The sequence below is a fragment of the Lineus longissimus genome, chromosome 18 (assembly GCF_910592395.1).
Source record: "Lineus longissimus chromosome 18, tnLinLong1.2, whole genome shotgun sequence".
NCBI classification, from domain to species: domain Eukaryota; kingdom Metazoa; phylum Nemertea; class Pilidiophora; order Heteronemertea; family Lineidae; genus Lineus; species Lineus longissimus.
In genome coordinates this window covers 14,011,901-14,035,355 of record NC_088325.1, presented here as the reverse complement: position 1 = coordinate 14,035,355, position 23,455 = coordinate 14,011,901, and the positions used below count along the sequence as shown (strand labels likewise).

Sequence of the window (23,455 nt, the reverse complement as noted above, 5' to 3'; positions counted from 1 at the left end):
TTATCATAATCTACACTGTCGGCACCCCACATTCAATAGGCTTTGATGGCCATTGGTGTCCATTAGATAAACTGTCACAATCGATTGTCGGTATTCTACAGTCGTTGCTTTTTGATCAACTCCAACAGTGCCTAATGATGGTATACTACCTGATAATTTCCTATATATCACGGCCACAACTCACCTTGTACAGAATGTAGAATAAGTTTTCAGGGCGATTCTTTTGTTGTATCCACTATACATGTACCTGCAAGCCCCAACACTTATTCTACGAGGTGAAGTTCAGGCTACTGAATGAAAACAATAAAAAAAAACAACATTGATTTTGTATATTAGATCAACTTATATTTATTTGAAATTTCATACTCATTGACTGTTAAAAAATAATTATTCAATTCCTTAAAATGCTTTATATTGTTATTAAAAACACGGTCATTTTCAAGAAACCATGCCAAATAATATTTTAGTATTTTCAATATTTTAGGACAACCCAAAAGAGCAACAGTCAGATGACTGAAGTTTTTACGTTTTTTTAATCAATTTAGTCTTTTTCGATTAATCATCAACATCATTAAATGCATCATAAAAGTAGCCCCGAGACAGAATCTGCTCGAACACTAAAGCATAACGTGTCCTGATTGTTCACCATTTTGCATATTTTCGAATATCTAATGGAAAAATTAGTATCCAATGTGTTCAAGGATTGGACTTGAGGGAGTACAAAAATACAAAGTTGATGACTTAGACTGAAAAACAACACTATAAAGTGACAGAGTCAGATATTGCTAACATTTCAAGACAAACTTTATCAGGACTAATATATAACAACTACATGCACATTCTCAAATACATGTTCATTCACTCACATGCAGAAACCATCAAAGACTCGGTATAACGTGGCAAAGTTTAATCTGTCACTGGCCAGAGAGCAAAATACTGTGCCGGGTGGTGGGGGTGGGTGGGAGTTGTTTCGACTTGACAATTCTTCAAATACTTGATTTTCAATTTCGACAGCAAACTGTCAATCTTTGAGTTTGTTGTATTATCAAGCTAGGGTGATCTCACCTCACTTTGCCTCTGACCACCAACAGAAAAACATAAGCCAAAGTGCCAGTGAATCGACTTAAAAAACAAGTGAATGAAAAAATATAACAAATGGAAGAAAACGAAGCTGGAAGTTTCAAAGGCAACAAAGAATACTTCTTTCAGGGGTCTGAACCAGCGCCACAAGTGACAGAATTTGGAAATAGATTCAAATATTTTGTATTCGGTATACTCATGTGCATGCCAGATTAGGCCGAGGTGATCATTCATGAGTATGCGCAGTCAACAAGGTACAAAATCGGGAAATTTTGTTCTAATTTCTGTCAACTGTATGTATTGATTCAAAGTCCTCAAAGAAGTTTTTTAGTATGACAGATCAGACTAAGGCAAAGGCCAAACTCGGGACGCCTGATGATGACAATCGGACCAGGCTGTGCAGTTAATGCAGCAAATACGGTAAAGATTTGTCAGTTTCATCAAATTCCCAAAACAAAAACCAGCCAAAGTAGGCCTCGAGTTTTTCACTAGGAATGAGGACAAAGTCCAAGCCTGACTCTTGACTTCAGTTATTTTGCCTGCACATACATCCTGGTATCGATTAGCTCATTCAATGAGGAACCGGCGCGATTTATCCGCCGCGTGGCGCTGCAATCGATCATACCAAAACTCTCCATTTCCAATGCATTATCATGTTATTTCTGAGCCCGAAAACGATCGCTTATTTTCGACCGATTTCGGCGACGTTTGCATCTTCCTGTTTTAAATCTATTGAGCTATCAGTTTCTTAAGATAATTTTGCGGAAAATATGCGCGATGCCAGTTATTGGGCACGTTTTCTGTTGTTGAAATCCTGTGCAAAAATGTACGCAATGGTTTCCCGTGATTGACCTCATGCGACGTCAACAGACCAGAAAATGACGTCATGGCGTCAGAAGGTACGATCGATTGTGGCGCCGCCACTGGCATTTATCTTAATGCCGGTTCCTCATTGGTGATGACACAATTGCTATGATAGAATATCTTTGGATACAGTGTACCTATACTCCATAGTGTACAACAGTTGAAACTCCTAACAATCTCAAATTGCAAACTTATTACAATACAGAATACTACCACTATACACCCACTAAGTAGCAACCACTAGACAAAGTTTATAACCAGCAATTTAAAAGTGAGAGCCAAAAAACATAAGTGCCAAGGACAATATAATTCGGAAGTACAGAACAAAGGAAGAACATACTGTGAAAGATGAGAAAAATAATAAAGGGTCCTTCTAATTACCAACCAAAGTCAACCTTCCCTGACATTTATAAATGTCACTGACAACTTTGAAAGAAATTTCAAGCAAACGGCAATTTAGTTTTAGTCTGTTTTAGTTGGTAATTAGTGTGGCCAATAACTACATGTAAATACAGTATGGAAAACTTGGATAACTAATTGACATGAGACATTGTACATGTACATCCACATCTACATGTGCATTAAAATCACCTTGAAACAGGACCTTGACATACTTGTAGAACAGGCAGAATTACAGCTTTCCGTAACATAGCAAAATGAATACAACCAGTGAAAATCAGCAGAATATATACGCAGACAACATCATTCATCAATGTGAAATAATTCATCAGGTGAAGGCAAGAATATAGGAGGAACTTTGATACTCACTCGAGCTCACATTCATGATTGAGCAACTTAAAAGCATATTCAGACGCCCAATAATAAATCAGACAAATCAGAATCTTAAAATATGGATCTGTAAATATTTACACCAAAGCTGCCCAGCACAAAAAAGGTGGTTAAAATTGGCTGCCAGTTTCTAAAAGTACTTTGAGTAGTTAAAAACAGAAAATGCCCATTTGGCTCGATGTTAATTGACGCCAATCATCAGCTCGCAGTGATTCCTCTGCTAATGTTGATTCAACAATCAAGTAAACTATATCTGAAAAATTGATTTAATTAGACCAAGAAAAATCACGTTGCTTTGACTGGGCTTCTCCCCAACAAACTTTGGAATACAAGTCCACCGCACTGCTCTCAGACTCTGAGCTAGGCATCTGGGTTCCCTGATTTCCATAGCAATCCAAAGATATCAGTCTAAGCAACTTGATTATCTCTTTTTTTAGTTTGTCTAATAATATTTAAAAATCTTTTTAGTTCCAACACAGGTACTGCAGCAGCCTTTATAAGACTAAGAGAGAAGGTCGAAGGATTTGTCAGACAAAGTCAGAGTGTGTTTTGAAGTGGATACTGTCTAGTACATTGTAGTCCCAATCATTCACAATTTAAGGCCTTCTGGCTCCCTGCTTGGCCGTTTGTCTCAATCACTTCCAAAGGATCCACTGCTCCTCAAATACCGAAATGTACAGGGAAAAAATCATCCATCTCACAACAGACCACATAAATAAAATTTCTGTGCGCCTAAAACAGATGTGAAATACTATTTAAAACATTCTTAACAAATTTACAAAGGTACAAAATGTACATGACCAAAGGTCATCTCAATATTAAAACTGTTGTTCAATTCAGGCCACCTTTGGCAAGTCTTGCTTTAGGGTGAGTGAGGCATAACCGGGAGGTAACGCAGGCACTGCATCTGTTCCTTTTGCTTGTACCATGCCATGTGGGAATATAACTTTGTCAAAGTATGTGTAAAAGTAGCTTCTCCAAAAGAGTAGCTTTGTCGCCTGACAACCAGGTTTTTAATACCGCCTGTACCCACCATTACCAGAGTAATGCTGAGACGGCCCCCCATAACTTCGCCCATGAACATTCTGCATCTGCTGCTGCTGAATCATCTGCATCTGCAGATTAGCCATCTGCTGTATCTGATTATCAACAGGGCCACCCCGGTCGGTGCGCTCGTAGCTCCGCTGGCGATCGTAGCTACTATTCCTATTACTCCGACTCCGATCATGATCACGAATGACATTCCTACCGCCATCACGATCGCGTGGCGAGTGTTCTTCAAACCTGCGACGTTTAACTTCCCGCGAATCACGACTTGCATCTCGAGAATCGTGCTCATTAAACCTTTCATCATATTTTTGTTTCGGCCGGGAATCATAGTTATTAGGACCGTTATTCGAGTTTGGATCATCAGGAAGCTCCATAACTCCTGGCCAGGTTTGTGACCGCTGATAGTTCCGGGGACCTGGGCCCTGATATCCCAACATCTGGACGGGCATTCCCTGTGGTGGAGGCATGAGGAAACCTGGGTCTGCGTTTACAACCCTTCTTGTATCATACTCATCTCCGTTATTATTATAAGTATCCTGGTCGCTCTCACTATTAGAGTCCGAACTGCGTCCATTTCTTAAAGCAACTTTATTCAAAGGAGGATTTTTTGGTTTTACCAATCCATGACCTTTACTTTGATGTGGTAAAAGTCCTATCCCCCACTTATCAGCGTCGACGGGATTCTTCCCGGAAGTATGAACAGATCCGTTCCTTGTCTTGATTTGTAATCTGCGCTGGTGGAGATAGACACCATCGAAGATGTTGATACAAAATGGCACAGAGTGTTCATGTTTGAATGTAATAAATGCAAATTTCTTCTGTTTTCCAGTTTCTCTGTCCTTGGGTATGGTCACTCTTTCCAAAGGTCCCGCCTGAAATAACAAAGAGTATTAAGAGACATTGATATAGGCTACTGATAATGCCGTACACAGTATGCACATGCAGTGTCGTGCATGTAGTGCAAGAATCGGGGGTTTCGTCAGAATCATGGAACGTAAATAAGGGTCAAAATCACAAATCCTACCTGCAAAAAAAGCTCATAAAGCAACTCCTCGGTAGTTTCATCTGATACATTTCCGACCCAAAGTGTACGATCTTTAGAATCTTCCATTCTGGCGGAGAATTTGACGTTTATTTGAGGCGAAAAATCGAAATTTTCGCCAAATTTAACAGGAAGTAATCATCATTCCTAAAACGAGGCTGCTTTCTTGTTTTCGGGGAAACCGAGTTCCCTCAAATTTGATTGGTCAAAATACGGCGTTATCTAAACAAGCCTCTCGGCGGGTGTAGTTCAGTGTAATGGTTATTTATTGTCCCAAAGAAAATGTGTCATCCTATTAGGCCATTGGAATGATCAATCCGGTTTACCGTCCACCTCCCGCATGTGTTCAGACAAGAATGCTCTCGTGTAAATCATCATCATCATCATCATCATCATCATCATCATTATCATTATCACCATCATCATCATCATCAAGGAGTTTTACTGATTTGATTTCTTATTGGTTTGCAAGACCCCATGCGCCAACCAGCAACTAAGGCAAAAGTCCCATTCTGGACCATGACGCCTGAATGATGATGATGATGATGATCATCATCATCATCAAGTGTCCTGCTCATTGAAATATACCCTAGGGTGTTTTATGACTCGCCCTGTATAAAATAGATTCAAGTAGTTACATCAATTATATATAGATGGCAGCACTATCTAATTGTACAGCAGGATTCCTCCTGGTACCGAGACTGATTCAACACTGTGGCTGCTTTTCAACCGCGTACCTACGTGTTTTGCCGTTCACAACACAAACGTGACAAATGCAAGGAAGTAATCATAATAACGATATGTGTTCATTCATATACTATCTTAGTCGTGGAATTTATCTAAGAGGTGAGAAACAGTTGGATATTGTGGCCAAGTGTCTAAGTTAGATTTTTGATGTATAGTCTTATTGTTCATGTTGTCTTTCAAGTAAAGTTTTAGGGGGTTTTATCAAGCTTTAGGCTAAGAATCACGACATTGGACTTGGTTGTGTGTGTGTAGTACTATTAAGTATGTAGGCCTATGTACATCAATGCTTGGAGAAAGATCCATAATGTAATGTATATTGAGAAGAAATATCTATCATTTCAGGGCAGTAAATAACGACAAGATGGCGCTGTGACATTTACGAGTAGAACCATCTGACACTGACTCACTGAGTCGCCACTGACGATCAGATTGGAAATGGCGGCCGTCTACAGTTCCGTTCTGACCAAACTACCAAGTTGTCTTCGGACTAAAGTTCTTCGTTACACATTTGTGTTCACCCTGTTGTTTACGTTGACCTTGGGCGATGGTATTCGTGTTAACCTCTTGAGGTCACGCCGGCTTGTCAACGCGGCCCTACGGATCAAGGACGTGAAATTCTTTTCCCAGCAAGAGGATAACTTGAGTGGCAAGCCAGGGCAGGGGTACTTCATTGAAGTCGAGATTGGGACGCCACCGCAGAAGGTATGAAATTTGATCCATTCACTTTGTAGATCTGGATTTATGTTCTATCTCCATAAGGCATAACCTCTTGAGCCCCAACTTCAGCGTTTTCCTGCTGCAGTCACTGCTGTGAAAAACAATTTGGTCGTTCCCGCGGGCAAAGTTAGTAAGATGCCGTGGTATCAGAAGACCACACACCGGAGGTATTTTACTAACTGCTGTCCGAGCGTTGTTTTGCTGCGGTTGTAACTGCAGTGGGAAAACATTCTTCCGTGGTGGAATCAGGCCTTTATTGTCATTTTGGCGCAGTTGGTGTCATCAATGGTTGGAATTTTCATCATGCTTTCTAGTTCTAGTGTCATGATTTCAAATTCGATGTCCCAATTGCTGCCTTCGATTGCGACCTAAAATGCGGAATCACTGTACTCTGTTCTGATGACTATAGGCCTACTTGTATACACAGTATGTCATCATCATTATGTATGCATTTTTCACAACAAGTGTGACATTCAGAGTATGTATGGATCCGAAAATAAAATCGGCATAAATTTTGCATGATTTTCAATTGGACATCTGTTGCCAGTTCAGAATGTGACAATGCCTTCATGTCGTCAGTATGATGCAGAGTTGTTTTGTGCTACTTAAATGATATAAATTAGGAGTTAAATTGTATAAATTAGGATTAGGAATTGATTTTCTGTCTATTTCGTTCAATAGTTATTATTGATGATGATTGATTATGATATTTGTTTGTACTATGTATTGGTTCATTACAACAAGTGAAAAATGATAAATTTTCAGGTCAAAACGTGGTTAAAAGTTCGCCAAAACCTGAAACAATCTACTTGAAGTTGTTCTTGTCTTTCAATGCCCATGGTAGTTTGAAAGATTTTGATGATGGCGTTCAAAATGACCTTTATGTCATGTTAAACTCTCCCTTTGATACTGTTTCAGCTTAATGTCTTAGTTGACACTGGGAGCAGCAACTTTGCTGTGGCCTCAGCACCTCATGTTGACATCACCAAATACTTCCACAAAGACAGGTAAGGATGTTATGCTGATATATATTTGGTAGAATGAATAATTAACAAATCTATTAGAAAAATACTTGAATTCAGCACTTCTGTAACATCAAAACCTGATGCATCTCCAAGGGGGTTGGCCCTCAGCTCTTCTCATGGTCAAAAACGATCTGTGAAATTGCAGATGAAAAGTCTTGAAATTGATTTTCGCATGTGAGGGCCGGGTGTCCCCTCTTTCATCTGGACCCAAACATGAAAAGCCCAGATGCTTGACCCGAAAACCACAGGGACATTCATGGCACATAAACTCTACGCATCCCACATCTCCCTCTCTTCCCTAGCCTGACTTTAATCGGGTTTTATACAACCATTAAATTGCTCCGGCACAACCAACAGCCATTGCAATCAATATACTTATTGATAAAAATGACACCGGTCATATCACCGAGATAGTGCATGGATCAATTTTAAGACACATGACAGCCGCTCGACCCTGATCAAATCTTTGGCCGTCTCCAAGGGGCATTTCCATATTCATTGGATAAGCCAAAGGGCTTGTGCTTCCCGGTCACTGACGATGGATAGACCATAAGGATTACTGCAGAATGCAGTGTGTTTGATTGCTCAAACAGTACTGATCAGTATGTTGGATTGCTCAAACAGTACTGATCAGTATGTTGGATTGCTCAAACAGTACTGATCAGTATGTTGGATTGCTCAAACAGTACTGATCAGTATGTTGGATTGCTCAAACAGTACTGATCAGTATGTTGGATTGCTCAAACAGTACTGATCAGTATGTTGGATTGCTCAAACAGTACTGATCAGTATGTTGGATTGCTCAAACAGTACTGATCAGTATGTTGGATTGCTCAAACAGTACTGATCAGTATGTTGGATTGCTCAAACAGTACTGATCAGTATGTTGGATTGCTCAAACAGTACTGATCAGTATGTTGGATTGCTCAAACAGTACTGATCAGTATGTTGGATTGCTCAAACAGTACTGATCAGTATGTTGGATTGCTCAAACAGTACTGATCAGTATGTTGGATTGCTCAAACAGTACTGATCAGTATGTTGGATTGCTCAAACAGTACTGATCAGTATGTTGGATTGCTCAGACAATGCTGTGTAACTGCATTTCTTGCTGTCAATAGGAACAGCTCACCTTTGAAAGAGCAAATGCCAGTTCGTTCGAGCCTTGTATTTGCATTAAGACGCATAAGCCATTTTACGCCCATGTGCAAAACATGAGAAACTGTTGACAAATCTGCTCAATATCGTCATCTGTATTCTCAGCTTCTCAAGTGTACCAGTCGTTTAGCATCTGGGGAAACGCTAAACCGTCCTAAAAAGTAACATAGAAACACCCACAGGTTGTAATCACCAAGACAACCCGAGACAAACGGCTCAGATTCTCAATGTATCGCAAATATGGAAGAAAGGAAAACATTTATGTTTCCATGGTTACCAGCTAAATAAGGCTTTGCGATGGGACTTTGAGTAGGTAGTGGCAAAGTGAGTTGCCTAGTGATGTTCTTGCCCTTCCAAGCAGGGCTCCAGTTAAATTTAGCTAAATTCTGAGGTGTTTGATATTCACCAGTCAAATTTTTTGGACTCGTTGTAGGCCCTGTGATGAAGTTTCACCGGCTTTTGATTCCAATGCGTCGGCCCTACCTATGTTTTGTAATCAAGTTATTTGCGCATAAAGTTAGAAATTGAATTTTCATTCCACCTTGTCTTTCCAGGTCCTTCGGGTATAGAGACATAGGCACAACCATCTATGTGCCGTACACCCAGGGCAACTGGAAGGGGACCTTAGGAAGCGATATCGTGCAGTTCACCTCTCTCCCCAACGTCTTGGTTCGTGCTAATATAGCAGGAATCTGGAGTTCCGAAAAGTTCTTCATCAACGGGTCGAATTGGCAAGGCATTCTTGGAATGGGCTATGCCACCATTGCTAGGGTAAGTTGAGATTTTTTTGAACCTGGAAGGCGACAGGCACCTTTGCCTCATGCCACAGTGGAAATTTGGGAGAAATGGGGTTTAACTGGAGGGCAGCACTGGCATCCATCATCTCCACTACTGTCGAGCCCTGTGCCTGTGGTTTTGCTGGACTGTAGTAAGTGGCTGATGAAAAAGAAGTAAAAAGCACGCCAAAATGAGATTGAAAAGCATTCAAAATATCTTCCGCTGATACAATTTTGTTCACTTTTATCTTTCCTACAAATGACATGTAATATTTCACCAGATGTACTTCATATCCTAACATCGGCAACTAACTCGAGAAAAAAGATTTGTTTCACGTTTGTATCATGTGACATGTTGCGGCCTGCCTGTCTCCTTGTACGGAATTGCAATTCCCATATCTGTCATTCGAGACACGAAGACATTTCCGATGCAGGCTTGGCTGTAAAAACTCTTGATAGTTATTTCCGTAGGGCGGCGTCAGTCAGGAAATTTGAAGTTACACAAAGAAACAGAATTTTATTAGATGGTCGGTAATGTATGTGATATGATTTGTCGCTGTTACATCTACAAGCTGTTGGAGACTGTGTGTTGTTTTTTGGAAATGACCGATTTGGGACCATATTGCAGTGTCTTTAATAGAGAGGGTCTCCTCAGTTGAGAGGTGTCTACGAAGAAAGCTTCCAGTGTGTTGCGATCACGCAGTTGAACCATCAATGACACCCTGTTGTCCTGGGCTTGCAAGAGAAATGTACATTCCACATATTACTTCCTCACATTCAGCAAATCATTGTCATTCAAAGCATGGCAGAACACTTCGAATGCAAATCAGCCACAAACAGTCGTAAAAACATCGATATTGTTGCTCGGGGAATGATGTGTTTGCGGTGGGAACTTGATTTCACATTGGCAGAGAGAGCATTGGAAGTTATTGGTGTTGAGATAATTTGATTTCAAACTTCCTTAGCTGGTGCTTACAAAATGAAATATAAAGCGGTTGTTAAAAAACTCATTCATAGCAGCGGAAACTGTCTTGGCAGTGAGACCTTAGGCTTGAAACATGTCACGGATGACACAATGGTGAAAAAGTTACATCGAGAATCCTATTTAGCCCGCTCTTTGGCGATGACTGGCTCCTTCTTAAACATGACATGTTACAAGTGTCAACATGAACTCCATGTAAGCCCAGCCTTACCAGGAATGTTGGTGAAACATCACGAAGACTGTCGTCACCAGATTGCCTGACCATTCAGATCTTGAAGTTTTCTTCCAACTTCTCGGGAGATTGACTCTCGCCTCATTAGCAGCCTCTTGGGACATAAACACAAAATCGCTCAGTTTCTAAGAGACTGGAAGTGACGTTACCATGGCGATCAAGGCTTGACATGGCAAGGACCGATCACCGTGAAATTGACCGCGTTTGTTGCATTTCAAATGAGGTTGTTCAGCGGCCTGTGATGGGGATGTTTTCGATGTTATAATACTCTTCATGACCTTTCTCCTTTACTGTGTATTTGAGATCGAATGAATATGATATCAAAGTTGAGGAACGACTGCGATGTAGGTGGTTGGATTTGGAACGACAATCACCATTCTTTCATGCGGCTTTGTTTTTCCGGTGTCTGATGGCTAGTGTGAGAAGTAGACATGTGCTTCTTGCAGACAGAAACCCCGGAAACTCAATGGTTGTATATTTTTGATGAAATGGGTCAGGCATATTCATTTTTGCCTCAACAGCCTCGTCTTACATCAATACCACAAACTGCGATGTGACGAGATACGCATGTAAACGAAAATGACGATAATGGCTCGATCCACTTTGCAGTGTTTTTGAGTTGCTTCAACGGCTCTTGAAAAATGTAAATAAAATGGTAACGGAATCTAGACGAACAAATGGAACAAACTCAAGAGGAGAAAATCTGCATATCTCTCCGCTTTATGAAGCAATTGGTTTCCAAATGGGATTTGAGGGCAATTTACTTTCTCCACATTAAAAGCTGATAATTTAATAGAAATTGATAAATTCTTGCATCAGACAAGATAAAATTTCGTTATAATTTGATTGAAGTCATGGTATTTTTGCATTCAATCGATGGTGGAAATGTCCTGTGAGAGATTTACAACTTGTAGTTTTGTGTCTTATTGGTTTTCGATAAACTGGCTCGCTTTTGAGCTGTTTCAGGGTATGTGCATGCAGCCTTGTATCATTGCTGCAGTTAAGGAGTGTCGATTTCATTCATGTACATTCTTGTACACTCTTCTCTTACTCTCTTTAACATGTCAAAAGAAGTTACAAGCGCTGGTTTTCTGCCCGCTAGGGGGAGGATGACCATGCAGCCCCTTGGGTTCAAATTGTAAATGTAGCCCCTTGGGTTCAAATTGTAAATGTAGCCCCTTGGGTTCAAATTGTAAATGTAGCCCCTTGGGTAAATGTAGCCCCTTGGGTTCAAATTGTAAATGTAGCCCCTTGGGTAAATGTAGCCCCTTGGGTTCAAATTGTAAATGTAGCCCCTTGGGTAAATGTAGCCCCTTGGGTTCAAATTGTAAATGTAGCCCCTTGGGTTCAAATTGTAAATGTAGCCCCTTGGGTAAATGTAGCCCCTTAGGTTCAAATTGTAAATGTAGCCCCTTGGGTAAATGTAGCCCCTTGGGTTCAAATTGTAAATGTAGCCCCTTGGGTAAATGTAGCCCCTTGGGTTCAAATTGTAAATGTAGCCCCTTGGGTAAATGTAGCCCCTTGGGTTCAAATGGTAAATGTAGCCCCTTGGGTAAATGTAGCCCCTTGGGTTCAAATTGTAAATGTAGCCCCTTGGGTTCAAATTGTAAATGTAGCCCCTTGGGTAAATGTAGCCCCTTGGGTAAATGTAGCCCCTTGGGTTCAAATTGTAAATGTAGCCCCTTGGGTAAATGTAGCCCCTTGGGTTCAAATTGTAAATGTAGCCCCTTGGGTAAATGTAGCCCCTTGGGTTCAAATTGTAAAATTCCAGGGACAAATCTTATACCATGTATAGCGTGGTTTGATAGTAACTCTTATGATACATCACGCAATGATGGCATGATTTTGCACCAAACCTCACCATTCTTCTTAAGAAAATGAGCACAGTACTCTAATTTTCTGTGTGGCAAAATGAATTGTACCTGCAGCTTTAAAGGGTAACTCATGTCAAATTTCTCCATATAATGTTTTAGCTGTTTTTGACAAATGACTACGTCACTTTCTCATAAATCGGGAAGGTTTTCGAATCGAAATGCACATTTTCTAGAAATTGATGGTTTAAACCCGCCCGGACGGCTCGCTTCGATGCCGTTTTCGTTGATGACGTCACAACATGAACATTTTCGCGGTTGCGGTGGTTTACATTCAGCGATTTTATAATAAATCTAATCAAAAATGGAAAATTTGAGCTTTACATTGTGATCAACAATTAAAAACGGACGTATTTCCGCAAAGTTGTAAATCACATCATAGTATCACTTTAAGACAGCATGGTTTAACTCCATTTTAAAACCACACTGTTCTTTTTTTACCATGTTAACTGCATCAGCACCTGTAAAGCAGAACCTACGTGTACAGTTCTAAGCCGACATGATTTAGAGCACACGATAAACCACACCATTCCTTTTAGTGGAATAGCATCTGCTCTAGAGCAGAATCATTTTATAAAAACACATAACAAGTTGATGTATTCCAGCAAAACGAACCACTGGGACAGATTTGACAAGTGATTTAGATAGAATTCAAAACGATTTTATTTCTTTGCGTCATTTGGGCCACGACATTGACAGATGATGAAAAATGAGTTCGGGCTTTTCTTCATATCCCGACAACAAGAGACGATCACAAGAGACGATCAATCATCTTCGTCTTTGATTAGAAGTCGTGTTGGGATTCGTAATGTGGGGAATTACTGGTCGGAATGCTTGATATCTCCTGCCAGGTATGGGGCTTGCAAACAGGAAGCTTTTAAGGCATTTTTTGTTACAAAGCTGTCATAAATTACCTCATGTGCAACGATCTTTTTTGCAGTTGCATACAAATTGGCTTTCTGACATGCCCTGTTGAAAAATTCATAAGCTTGAATCATATTGAGCGCATGAAAGCCATTACTGGGCTATCATGAAACTCTTTTACAGATACCTGTATGGTCTTAAAGGGGGACTACAGGCATGAGCAGAGGGGCATTAGCACCAGTGCTCATGATACTGGCACCTGCCCTGCCGTCGGTCGATTTCCTCCAAAGATTGACTGAAGTTGCTGAACCAACTAACAGTAACACGCTACCATCAGTCTGCTTCTCATTGATGACAATATTGGCGGAATATCTAATATTTGTGGAGGTAGTTGGATTCTCCTAATGAGCCCGCTGAGTCGATCCATTGTGGAATTGCTTTTCAATACTTCTGAGAAAGAGTACTTGGGCATGATGCTGAAGAAGCGCACAATGGTAAATGATTTCTTAGGGATTCAGATGAAGCTTGAGACATCCATAATGATTCTAAAGAAAGTCAGTGATGGGTCTGAGGAAATAGGCCTATCATTGTTTTCGGATGAAGCCATGCCTCGATATTTACTAGATGTGAGCATATGTGGGTATGACACCAGATAGAGCAAACTGTCCCAATCGACGGACGTTATGAGCCTGGATTTAGGCCCAAATTCCCCGGAACTTAAATCCAGGACCTGCATGAGGCTTGTACAGCAGACAGCGGCATCCCGCATGTCCCGGCTCTCTTGGGTGAAAGCGAAACACTATTTTGCTCTGCCCAAAGCCAGAAGCCGAAAACACCATTTGCAAATTGTTCTCCTGATTACACTTGGTGCTATAATCATCCCATAATGCTCTCAATAATGACAAGAGTTGTACTTGCCGGGCAACCCCTCAGCCCGTTATCCATAAATAAGATACGACTTCTCCTTGGGGAGTGATTTGTTTCAGGAATGTTGCGTTATGGCCAAGTTATGAATTGAATATGAGAGGATCGTGGCAGAAACTCAGATGACTGAATACAAGTTGGCGGCCGTGGAATAATAATTGGCTGATACTGGCATATTATTGTTGTCGGAGGCTCAAGTTACACTGTCCTAGGGTGACAGCGACGGATTATGAGGTTGAGATTTCTTGTTCAGAAACATATATAGATTTTACATCGATGGTTACAAACTCAATGACAGCATCAATTCACTATGAGTGGTTGGGTGAACTACTGTTCCATCAAATCAATATGGCCTACTCCACAACTCATCAGAGGCTCATTAGTGGAGATAACTCATCTAACGAGGCAATGTCTGCTACTGATGACGCTCTACTTCACAAATGTGTAATTATATCAATATAAATGTCGGAGCTCAAATCATGAAATGTCATACAATAATGTGAATAAGAGTAGATTACTGTAGAACCTCCCTAATAAGGACACCCTTAGAACTGTCTCATGATGTCCTTAATAGAGAGGTGTCCTGTTTAGAGAGGTCAAATTGAATGGAAACAGTAAATTTTCGACAAAAGTAGTGTCCTTGATAGAGAGGTTGTCCTTGATAGCAAGGTGTCTGCTAAGGGAGATTCCACTGTATGTCATTAACCCAAAGACTCCAATAACCGGATTCTATTTTCCAGAGCCACCAGTAAACATGAATGGTGTACCCCTTCAATATGCTAACATTATCATCTTTATCCCTCAACCTCTGGCTGCTCCTGCTTTGACGGTAATTTCATTACCGCTCCAGATCACTCACTCCGCTCATACGCCTCTTAGCATCGTTCCAATCCATCACATTATTAGAGATGTAAGTCATGAAACTACTGCAGGGGGGTACTAAGCACATCCAACTCGGAATTCAAATTATTCTCGCTCTAATTTGATTAGGGACATTTTTCATTTGGAAAGTTAGGAAATGTGGCATATGTGGAGCTATTTCATCACGTTCTCAACACCTTGTTAATTTCACCTCAGTGCGAGAGTGATGTTGAAGTTCGTGTATTTTACTGATTTTCGGTTCTGGGTTCAACATGCTGAGTTTAACGATTTCAGATGTATAAGAAAAGTAAGTCTCAGTCTTGAGTTAATGAGGAGTCGGGATAGGTAGTACCCACAGGCAGTATTCATCAGGCCTATACCAGCAGATCTAGTTAGCAGCACTGTCTACCTTATCAACTGTTCTGTTTGTCATGACCATATGTGCAAAATACCACATTTCCCATCAGAGTCATGAAAATACTTGTGGGACAATCTTCATTCTGTGGCTCGGTGATATTGCCGCACTTTGTCATTTTGCCATGTTTGCGGAAACTACAGATGATGTTTGAAGAGCACTGGAGATCGTTGGCGAGATATGTTGGCCGAGATCTTCGGGGGATAAGCGACCGCCTCATATTAATATCTCATCTGGAGTGGGGGATGTATGTACAGGGTTTGCCGTGTTCTTCGGTCATTTTTCCCCGAGCAGCATCAGATGTTTTGTGGCTTAGGTCGAGGCATTTGCGTTCAGGCCAATCAGAGAACCTACCGTCATCTAAAATGTCTTCAGACCTTGTAGGGTTAAATCTCAAATCGATGTTGATGACGTCTGGAAGACAACAATAGTCCCGAGATTAGTTACTAATTTCGCTCCGGTTTATCAAATTGCTACCAAAGTGAATGCACTTTGCCGAGAATTAATGCCATACAAACCTCGTGGGCTCTTTAACGAATGAACGCAGTTAGCATCTCTGGTTTTCCATGATGTATGGCCTCTGATGGGACCTCATTCAGGCCAGGCAAGATTTCTGCGTTTCGGCGCACAGCTTGTTATGATGTATACAAGGGAACAAGTTTGATTTGCACTCCATCAAATGGCTTCTTGCAAATGTAGACTCTACGATAAAACGCCCTGGCACAGTCTGCAGACTTTCCTAAGTAGGCCAGACTTCCAGTCAATCAAAGTGTCACAATTTGGGGTAAATCTTTCATGGACCTCGATTTTATGACCTTTGCCTTTCCTAAGTCCTTGAAAGTCAACTTTTGTTTGGGACCATCAACCATCAAATGATGACACGCGGCCTTTAATCACATCGCTTACAGTCTTAGAGCAATTGGCACCAGTCAGACGCCAAGACTAGTCCCCCGACAAATCACATTGATCATGAAACCGAGAACAACTATTGATTTTGTAGAATGTGTTATGTTTACATGGCGACGGGAAAAAGCGGCTCCAATTTCACCACATTTGGAGGCAGAAGTGGATCGCCTTGGCGCCACGTATTTTTCTGCCGGGTTCTCAGCGATGGCGTCGTGTTATTTCAGCTCTAGTTGCTTTGTCGTCGTCTATTTGTATCTCTCATGATCGCGAAATGACTCGCTTCGTGTTCCTGACAGATTTTCCTTCCAGTACTTTCTCGCCATCACCTCCTTTTGCCAGAGCAGGTCAGATGCAGGCATGAGATTTCACATCATTTCTTCAGTCAAATCAACATATCTGCACTCAGTCCTGCCCCTGGGACTGGCCCCCATTGCCCCTTTCAACTTTCCCAAGGCAAATCTAACCCATTTGACATTGCATATTCTCCCTTAAAAATCGCCATGTCATGTCTTGACATAAAATCATTCTCCTATTTTTTTTCAGCCGGATTCATCAATAGTGCCATTCTTCGATTCGATGACGGAGTCCACAGAAATCGAAGACATCTTTTCTATGCAGCTGTGTGGGATTGAGGACTCGAAGAATAAGACGGATGTCAGCATGGGGGGATCTTTGGTGAGTACTCGGTCTTCACCCATTCATGAAGGGGAAATGAGAGTCATTATTATCTTGGATGACAAGATGTTGGAGATGGTCGATAGAGTGTGCCCCCTCGAGACGGATATCAAAAGTGGATTCAAGGGGGTGCAGCAGGCGTGTGTACCCCTTCAAATATTATTGAAATTGACCAGGATGACGAGTGTGAATCACCCGGGGCAGCCCCTTTTCTCGTAATCCTGCATCCGTGCCTGGATATGGTGCTTGCTACTGATCATAAATCCTGCATACAGAACAAAGGTTTCTCTAACATGTTTTAATTTCAGGCTAAGATTTTGAAGAAGTGATTCATTGTAGGTGGCTAATCATAGTCAGGTGTTTGAAATATCCAACGTCTGCTGTTTTACCTGGAGAAATGTACAATTGAGAAGTAAAGCCTGTTTATAAAGTACATGCATGTACTTGCAATACTAGCCACATCATTGAAAAAACGTTGCTGAAAATCTTGAAGCCAAGTGGTGCACTGGTTAAAAGGTGTCCGACACCCAATCTAGGAGTCATGGGTAGCAGTTGCGAGTTCATCCTCTTAAAAAATGTCATTGTCCTTTTTATATCATTCCAGATTTTAGGAGGCATGGACGAAAATTTATATAATCCACCACTTTTCTACACGCCTGTATATAAAGAGTGGTACTATGAGGTGGTGATTACAGATATACTTGTTAATAAAAGAACTTTAGGAATGGACTGTAAAGAGGTAAGGTATTCCTATTGGTACACCAATACTGGCGGTGAAAGGCCCTCTTCTCTGTTGCTGAGTCTTCTGTGCTTCTCCGCTTTCACTGTTCCCTTGTACTTTAAGTCCCCACAATGAGCTTTGCGTGTTCTATCTAATCACATCACACCAACGGGGGGCCATTCCCTCAGTCTCAGTAACCATCTAAAAGATCTTCGGCTGCCTTCAGCGTCCCACTGGGACAGTACTCAAACCAGTAATTTACTTCATAAACCTCAACAGCCTCATTCATTTTAATTGAGTTTCTCAAGGTCACAGACAGCCCCATAAAATTGGCGCTGGTATGGTACTCAATTTGAAGATGTCAGCTTGCCTTCATTTTCTTTTCAGTATAACTTTGATAAAAGTATAGTAGACAGTGGTACGACAAATTTGCGAGTGCCTAAAAAAGTGTTTAGTCAGCTTGTCCAATTAATACGATCAGAGGTCAATGTGGTATGTATACATTTTACCTAAAATACGAGCAGAGATTTGTCTCCGTTCATAGTTTTACCGGTGCACAATTCCCATGAAGTGACTGCCATCAATTGCTCCAGTTCATCAGTCTCAACAACCCAAAGTCTGATAACACACGCTCTTTTCTTTCCCTTTTCACTGACAGATGTTCTCTTCTCCTCTCCTCACAGGTGCTCCCAAATCCTCCGCCGGATAAGTTCTGGTCGGGGATGGACATCCTCTGCTGGGCACAGGATCGCACGCCATTCGATGCATTTCCCATGATCACCATGAGTTTACTCATGAATAAAAATACCACATTCAACATCAACATCTCACCTCAGGTAAGCGCTGTTATCATATCTCAGTTGCATAGGTTGAGGAGCCTCATAGCCTGGTGTTTAACCCTGCTGGCTGCCTCACAATAGGGTCCATGTTCGATCCCGAGGGAACCCTTCTGGATGAACCGGCGTGGCTTCCAAGGACCTAGAATTCTTGGCTCTTCACAGTCCTTGACATAAAACCGAGGTTCCTTATATCTGGTGTCTATGTCAGGGCAAGCATGAGACCCTACCATGTGACATTTGATTGGACTCCAGCTATGGCCAAAGTGGGAATACTCCCTGGAGAATAGCGCCTCCAAGTGTAGAGCTAACACTGAATACGAGCAAGCTGCCTAGGATCAGATTCGGCCTAATAGGCTGGTTTACGTCGAGTTCATGCAGTCACTTGTAACATGTTTTTCGCTTGTGGCCAGCGGTAGGTTTCTGCTGTCTGATAATGTCTTAATGAATCGTCGTTTTCTACAGCAATATCTACGAGCCATAGGCAACTCATACGACACATCAGAATATCAAGATTGCTTCAAGTTTGCGGTCACAGCCTCAACGACTGGGACTGTACTCGGTGCTGTCGTCATGGAGGGATTCTACGTCGTATTTGACAGGGCGCAGAAACAAGTCGGTTTTGCTCAATCGAAATGTAACGCCAGGGATGTGACCAAGAGACGGTCATTCGTGGATGGACCTTTCACTGTAAATGGTAAGTCTGGGGGAAAGATGAAGTTCTGCTCGAGTCTGCTTCTATTGGGTGGCGTCACAGAGTAGCTCAGTGGATTAACCGATATTGATGTTGTGTTTTAAAAGGAGAAGTCTCTCTGAGTGATGTCCCCTTGCCTGATAATCAGACAGTGCCATATTACGACGAGTCTTGGCGAGTCTCACACCGTTATTCTCTTCCAGGTCCAACCCACAGCTGCCACTACAAGCAGCTAATGCCCAACAGCTATGAACAATATAAAATGGGCCTGAGTTTCTCAGTCATGTTCGTAATGATAGCGTTATTTCTAGCCATTGGGATAATCTACTTAGTAATTAATGTGTGTCAACGTCAGGGGTACTGTGGCTGTATTGGCTTGAATGACCCTTATGAGACGATTATGTGAATAAAAGCTAACAGACATCTTGAACTTTTGTGTGGGGATACTTCCAGCTCTCAGACTTATGTGAACAAAAACACCAAAAAACTTCAATCTTGACTTCATGAATGTGAGATTATAGAAAATGACACGGAAGTGTGTGTGTGTGTTTGAAACTGGAAGTGCCTTCAAAACGAACTCTCTTGACGCTTCCTTAACTTAAATTTGTAGAAATCTATCTTGGAAGTATTAACTTTGAACATGTAATATCATTAATCGGTACTGCGTGAAGTTTGGAGACACTTAAATCACTGTGAGTGGACATGTTGAGCCCAAGGATGGGGTAATCTTGGCCCTTCACACAGGTAAAGAAATCAACCTTCCTGGTGACAGTTCGTCCCATAAAAGGACGATTCCCTGATCAAGCTTTTAGTTAGTTTGTGTGGAGACTCCTGGAACTCTGATGGGATGGTCGTGCATGCTGCCAATACTCTACCTAATCTATTTCTGTGTCTTTCAACAGGTTCCGTTCGACCTTTTGTAGCCCTAGTCCAACTCTTCTGCTTTCTAGATTTCAGGGGTCAAGGGACAAGACACTTAGCTGCTGTGTACCTACCTAAAGTACCCCGCAAACCATCATTTTAACGGCGTTTATGACAGATTTTCACTGCCCCTTCAATCCCCAGCTTCAAATTCTTACATACTTTCATATTTTCTTGTCCTGGTGATGCCCTCCCACTTATTATTATCTATCAATGATACTCGGGATGATCTTCAGGAGACGTTTTCTTTTCGCCAGTTTCAGCTCAGTTCACAACACTAAATTCTCTGGCACATTGGGGTCTGTACAAGGCGGGCTGATTGTAAATTATGGACTGGGTGAATACACTTGGTCACCGTATTTGCAAATGGAAGGATTGATGTATGAAGGGTTCTGCCAGTCCTCACCCTGGTCCCTTGGGTTCATCCGACAAATTCTGTCCTAACTTTCTCATCACTCTTTTCCAGCCGACATAGAATCGTGCGTCTACATCAAGCCCCAGAATGATCAGACGACGTTGATGACGGTCGCCTACGTCATGGCGGGAATCTGTGGCTTGTGTATAATTCCCGTCTTCGTTTCACTCGTCCAATGGCAGATTCAACGTTGTCGCCGGAAAAGACAATCGATTACCGACGTGGATGGTTTGCTCAAGGAATAGAACTCTGAATACAATCATTTAGTTTTAAAGAAGACTTTAGGCACCAGCCACGTGGGCCAGATTGTTATGTTTCCTAAGTGACCAACAGGTGAATAGACTGTCTTGCATTTTGTAGAGAAAGGTGCCAAGAACCAAAATAATACGGGGTTGAATTGACTGTCTCAATAGATTTTCACGAGTGCCATCTTCTGGCAAGGTTTGGTACTATAGTTGGTGCACACCCCTCATATTTTCTCCTATCACCAATACCTTTTGTACAGTTCTACTTTGGTGATTTTAGAAAAACTGAGGAGAATGTTGAGCTCACTCTTCTGTAAATATGGGGCCATCGATTTAATAATGATAAAACATAACCCAAGATGGTGTTTACTTGAACATGTTTATTATACTTTTAACGGAGGACGGTGTTTCGACAATTTGAAGTCATTTTAGGGCAAATCAATACTTAAGACTAAAGCCATAGTAAAACTTTACACTTAAAAATACAGATCTTTTCAATTTACATGAGATAAATGTTGTCAAATGGTTTGTTTAAAACAGCAATACGTTTATCCAAGAAACAAGCAGTACTAAGACTTGCTTGATGGTTGTTTATAAAAATACATGCATCTGTACAGGGGACTGTTACTGTAAACTCACTCAGGAACTGTCACAACTCAAGCTGCAGACCTTTGAAATGGAGAAAGCCACAGCCAATTTGGTTCTGCCATCAAAAGGACATGTCAGCTCCTGACTGGTTTTACAGTACACCCAACAAGTGGATGGAGTTGTCAAATTCTGCTTGGTGGTTTGTCTAATTATATGATTTTAATCCATGTATATGCCTGGGCTGGTGGCAAAAACATAAAAAGAGCTTGTCTTATATATTTTTGCCAGTGGTCTCATGTCCACAAGATCAGTGCTCTTGGTCCTGTGAGATCCAGTAGTCTGGAAGGGATGTATCAAGGTGCTGAAGTCTCTTGTTCATTGATATTATCAAATCTAACCCGATTGTATACGACTGTTTAAAACGGTGTTTGGTTCAAATGAGATCAATTTAATAGGTGCTTACTTTATAGGCAAATGTTACAGTTTGATGTATATTTTATCAAACATGCAGGTCTAAAACTCTGTTCTGTGGATTGTTTTTATAAAGGTGTTAGACCAAAAGGTTATTTAGCGATTGATTCACTGTTGAAAGTTAGTTGTTATTCTAAACGTCAGTTTATATCAAGATTGAGAGAATTCTAAAGGCCCAGTTCCAATTCACCATGTGCACTTCTGAATTTTATCTCCCCTTTGTGCAAGTCAAGCTATATTGTAATAGCACATGACTTCTAACATGTTAATATACTGGATCACTATGAAAGAATGGATACACAGGAGTACTTTGACTTTAACTAAAGTACTTGTACATAGTTTATGGTTAATGTTATTGGTAATAATGATGTTTAGTTTGAAATGTTTACAAATTAATGTGATCAGGCTGACAGTTGAGGCAGTAGTAGCCTTGATCACTTCAAGAACTGGGGGGATGTGATTCATGTATTGTGGGGCCAACCATTAAGTATGTATCCTGTAAAGGGAGAGGGTACAAGATGTATTTATGTGCACACGGCAGCTATCTTATGAATACAGGAAGAAGGGGCCAAAATGCTGTGATTTTCTTGCATATATACTCAATGGTTAGCCACCCCTATTGGAGCTTTGCATCAGGCATCGGTAGGCCTATGAAATCCAATGTGCTTGTCTTGGATTCTACTTGTTGACGATTCAAAGATGCAAAGAGGTCTAGAATAAGACTGTTTTAAGGAGTAATTCTGGGTCAACACGATGCATATGTAATAATGCCATCATACATGTACATCTAGTCATCGTGTTCTTGAAGTCACTCCTGCCCATTAACAGATAAAAACTGTTATGGCCTTTTTGGAGTTTGGTCCAATGTGTTTAGAACTCTGTATACTTAGTTACAGTACTGTTATGCTAATAGTATTGTTCTCTGGAAATATTGGAAGAAATTAAATAACAAGATCAGTTTATACGAATCTCTGTTTTATTTAAACTCTGTGCTGCATGTTCCAGAAAACCTTTGTGTTTCATCCAATGATGTAATTGGATTGTTGGGACACTCTGTATGTCTGTAAGGCCCCGGTCACAGTTACTAACTGTGGACGGTCTTCGACCAGCCCTATCTTTAGACTGGGGTGACAACAGAAGACATAGGCTATCCATTGGCTGTTCCCTTGTGGTATGAACCTGAGTAACATCCAATGAAAGCCCACCAAAGGATCATCTTGTGTGTGCCTTGACACAAGATGGAACAAGGGAGAATGTATTAACAAGGCGACAGTCTATTGAGAAGTCTGACAGCCTTATGCCCCCTATACATACTGGACTGTGATGATGTGCTGGCTGTCATTGATTACCTGCACCCAATGACCCCTTCATCAACTGGATACCTTACACTGGACTGTAGCATGAAGGACAACTCAGCAAAGGACTCCCAATCCCTTCTACAGGTCTATACAGGGTGTCTCAAAGACACTGAATGTTCAAATCCCATGAAATTGAAACTTTCAGTGCTGCCCTCTTTTGGCAGAACTAAGAACTATTATTAATATCGGCCGAATCGCGCCGAGACCACCGCCATTCTTCTCAGTGAT

General features: G+C 41.2%; 2 protein-coding genes across 3 annotated transcripts; one reads left to right on the top strand and one right to left on the bottom strand.

Moving 5' to 3' along the window:
• Nucleotides 1-1,780: 1,780 nt before the first annotated feature.
• LOC135502147 (RNA-binding protein 7-like) lies at nt 1,781-4,959 on the bottom strand. Its single transcript, XM_064794772.1, has 2 exons — nt 4,808-4,959; nt 1,781-4,655 (listed from the first exon to the last, which is right to left on the bottom strand). The coding sequence occupies exons 1-2, from the start codon at nt 4,892-4,894 to the stop codon at nt 3,747-3,749; spliced, it is 996 nt and encodes a 331-aa protein (XP_064650842.1). The 5' UTR covers nt 4,895-4,959; the 3' UTR covers nt 1,781-3,746.
• Nucleotides 4,960-5,586: 627 nt separating this feature from the next.
• Nucleotides 5,587-22,831, top strand: LOC135502114 (beta-secretase 1-like). 2 transcript variants are annotated; one of them, XM_064794694.1, is made up of 10 exons: nt 5,587-5,671; nt 5,915-6,274; nt 7,208-7,296; nt 9,027-9,243; nt 16,847-16,978; nt 17,583-17,717; nt 18,087-18,191; nt 18,383-18,535; nt 19,001-19,232; nt 20,617-22,831. In XM_064794694.1, exons 2-10 carry the CDS (start codon nt 6,008-6,010, stop codon nt 20,808-20,810), a joined length of 1,524 nt encoding a protein of 507 aa, XP_064650764.1. In that variant the 5' UTR covers nt 5,587-5,671; nt 5,915-6,007; the 3' UTR covers nt 20,811-22,831. The 2 variants fall into 2 exon arrangements, with proteins under 2 accessions (XP_064650764.1, XP_064650763.1); XM_064794693.1 differs by lacking the exon at nt 20,617-22,831 and adding an exon at nt 19,433-19,967.
• The last annotated feature ends 624 nt before the right edge of the window (nt 22,832-23,455 follow it).

Excerpts from the sequence above, each read along its gene's own strand:
- LOC135502147 (XM_064794772.1), bottom strand. The coding sequence starts at position 4,894 with ATGGAAGATTCTAAAGATCGTACACTTTGGGTCGGAAATGTATCAGAT. Across the intron at positions 4,656-4,807 it reads TTTATGAGCTTTTTTTGCAG|GCGGGACCTTTGGAAAGAGT; the intron begins GTAGGATTTGTG and ends TTGTTATTTCAG.
- LOC135502114 (XM_064794693.1), top strand. The coding sequence starts at position 6,008 with ATGGCGGCCGTCTACAGTTCCGTTCTGACCAAACTACCAAGTTGTCTT. Across the intron at positions 9,244-16,846 it reads GCTATGCCACCATTGCTAGG|CCGGATTCATCAATAGTGCC; the intron begins GTAAGTTGAGAT and ends ATTTTTTTTCAG. Across the intron at positions 17,718-18,086 it reads TAGGAATGGACTGTAAAGAG|TATAACTTTGATAAAAGTAT; the intron begins GTAAGGTATTCC and ends TTTTCTTTTCAG.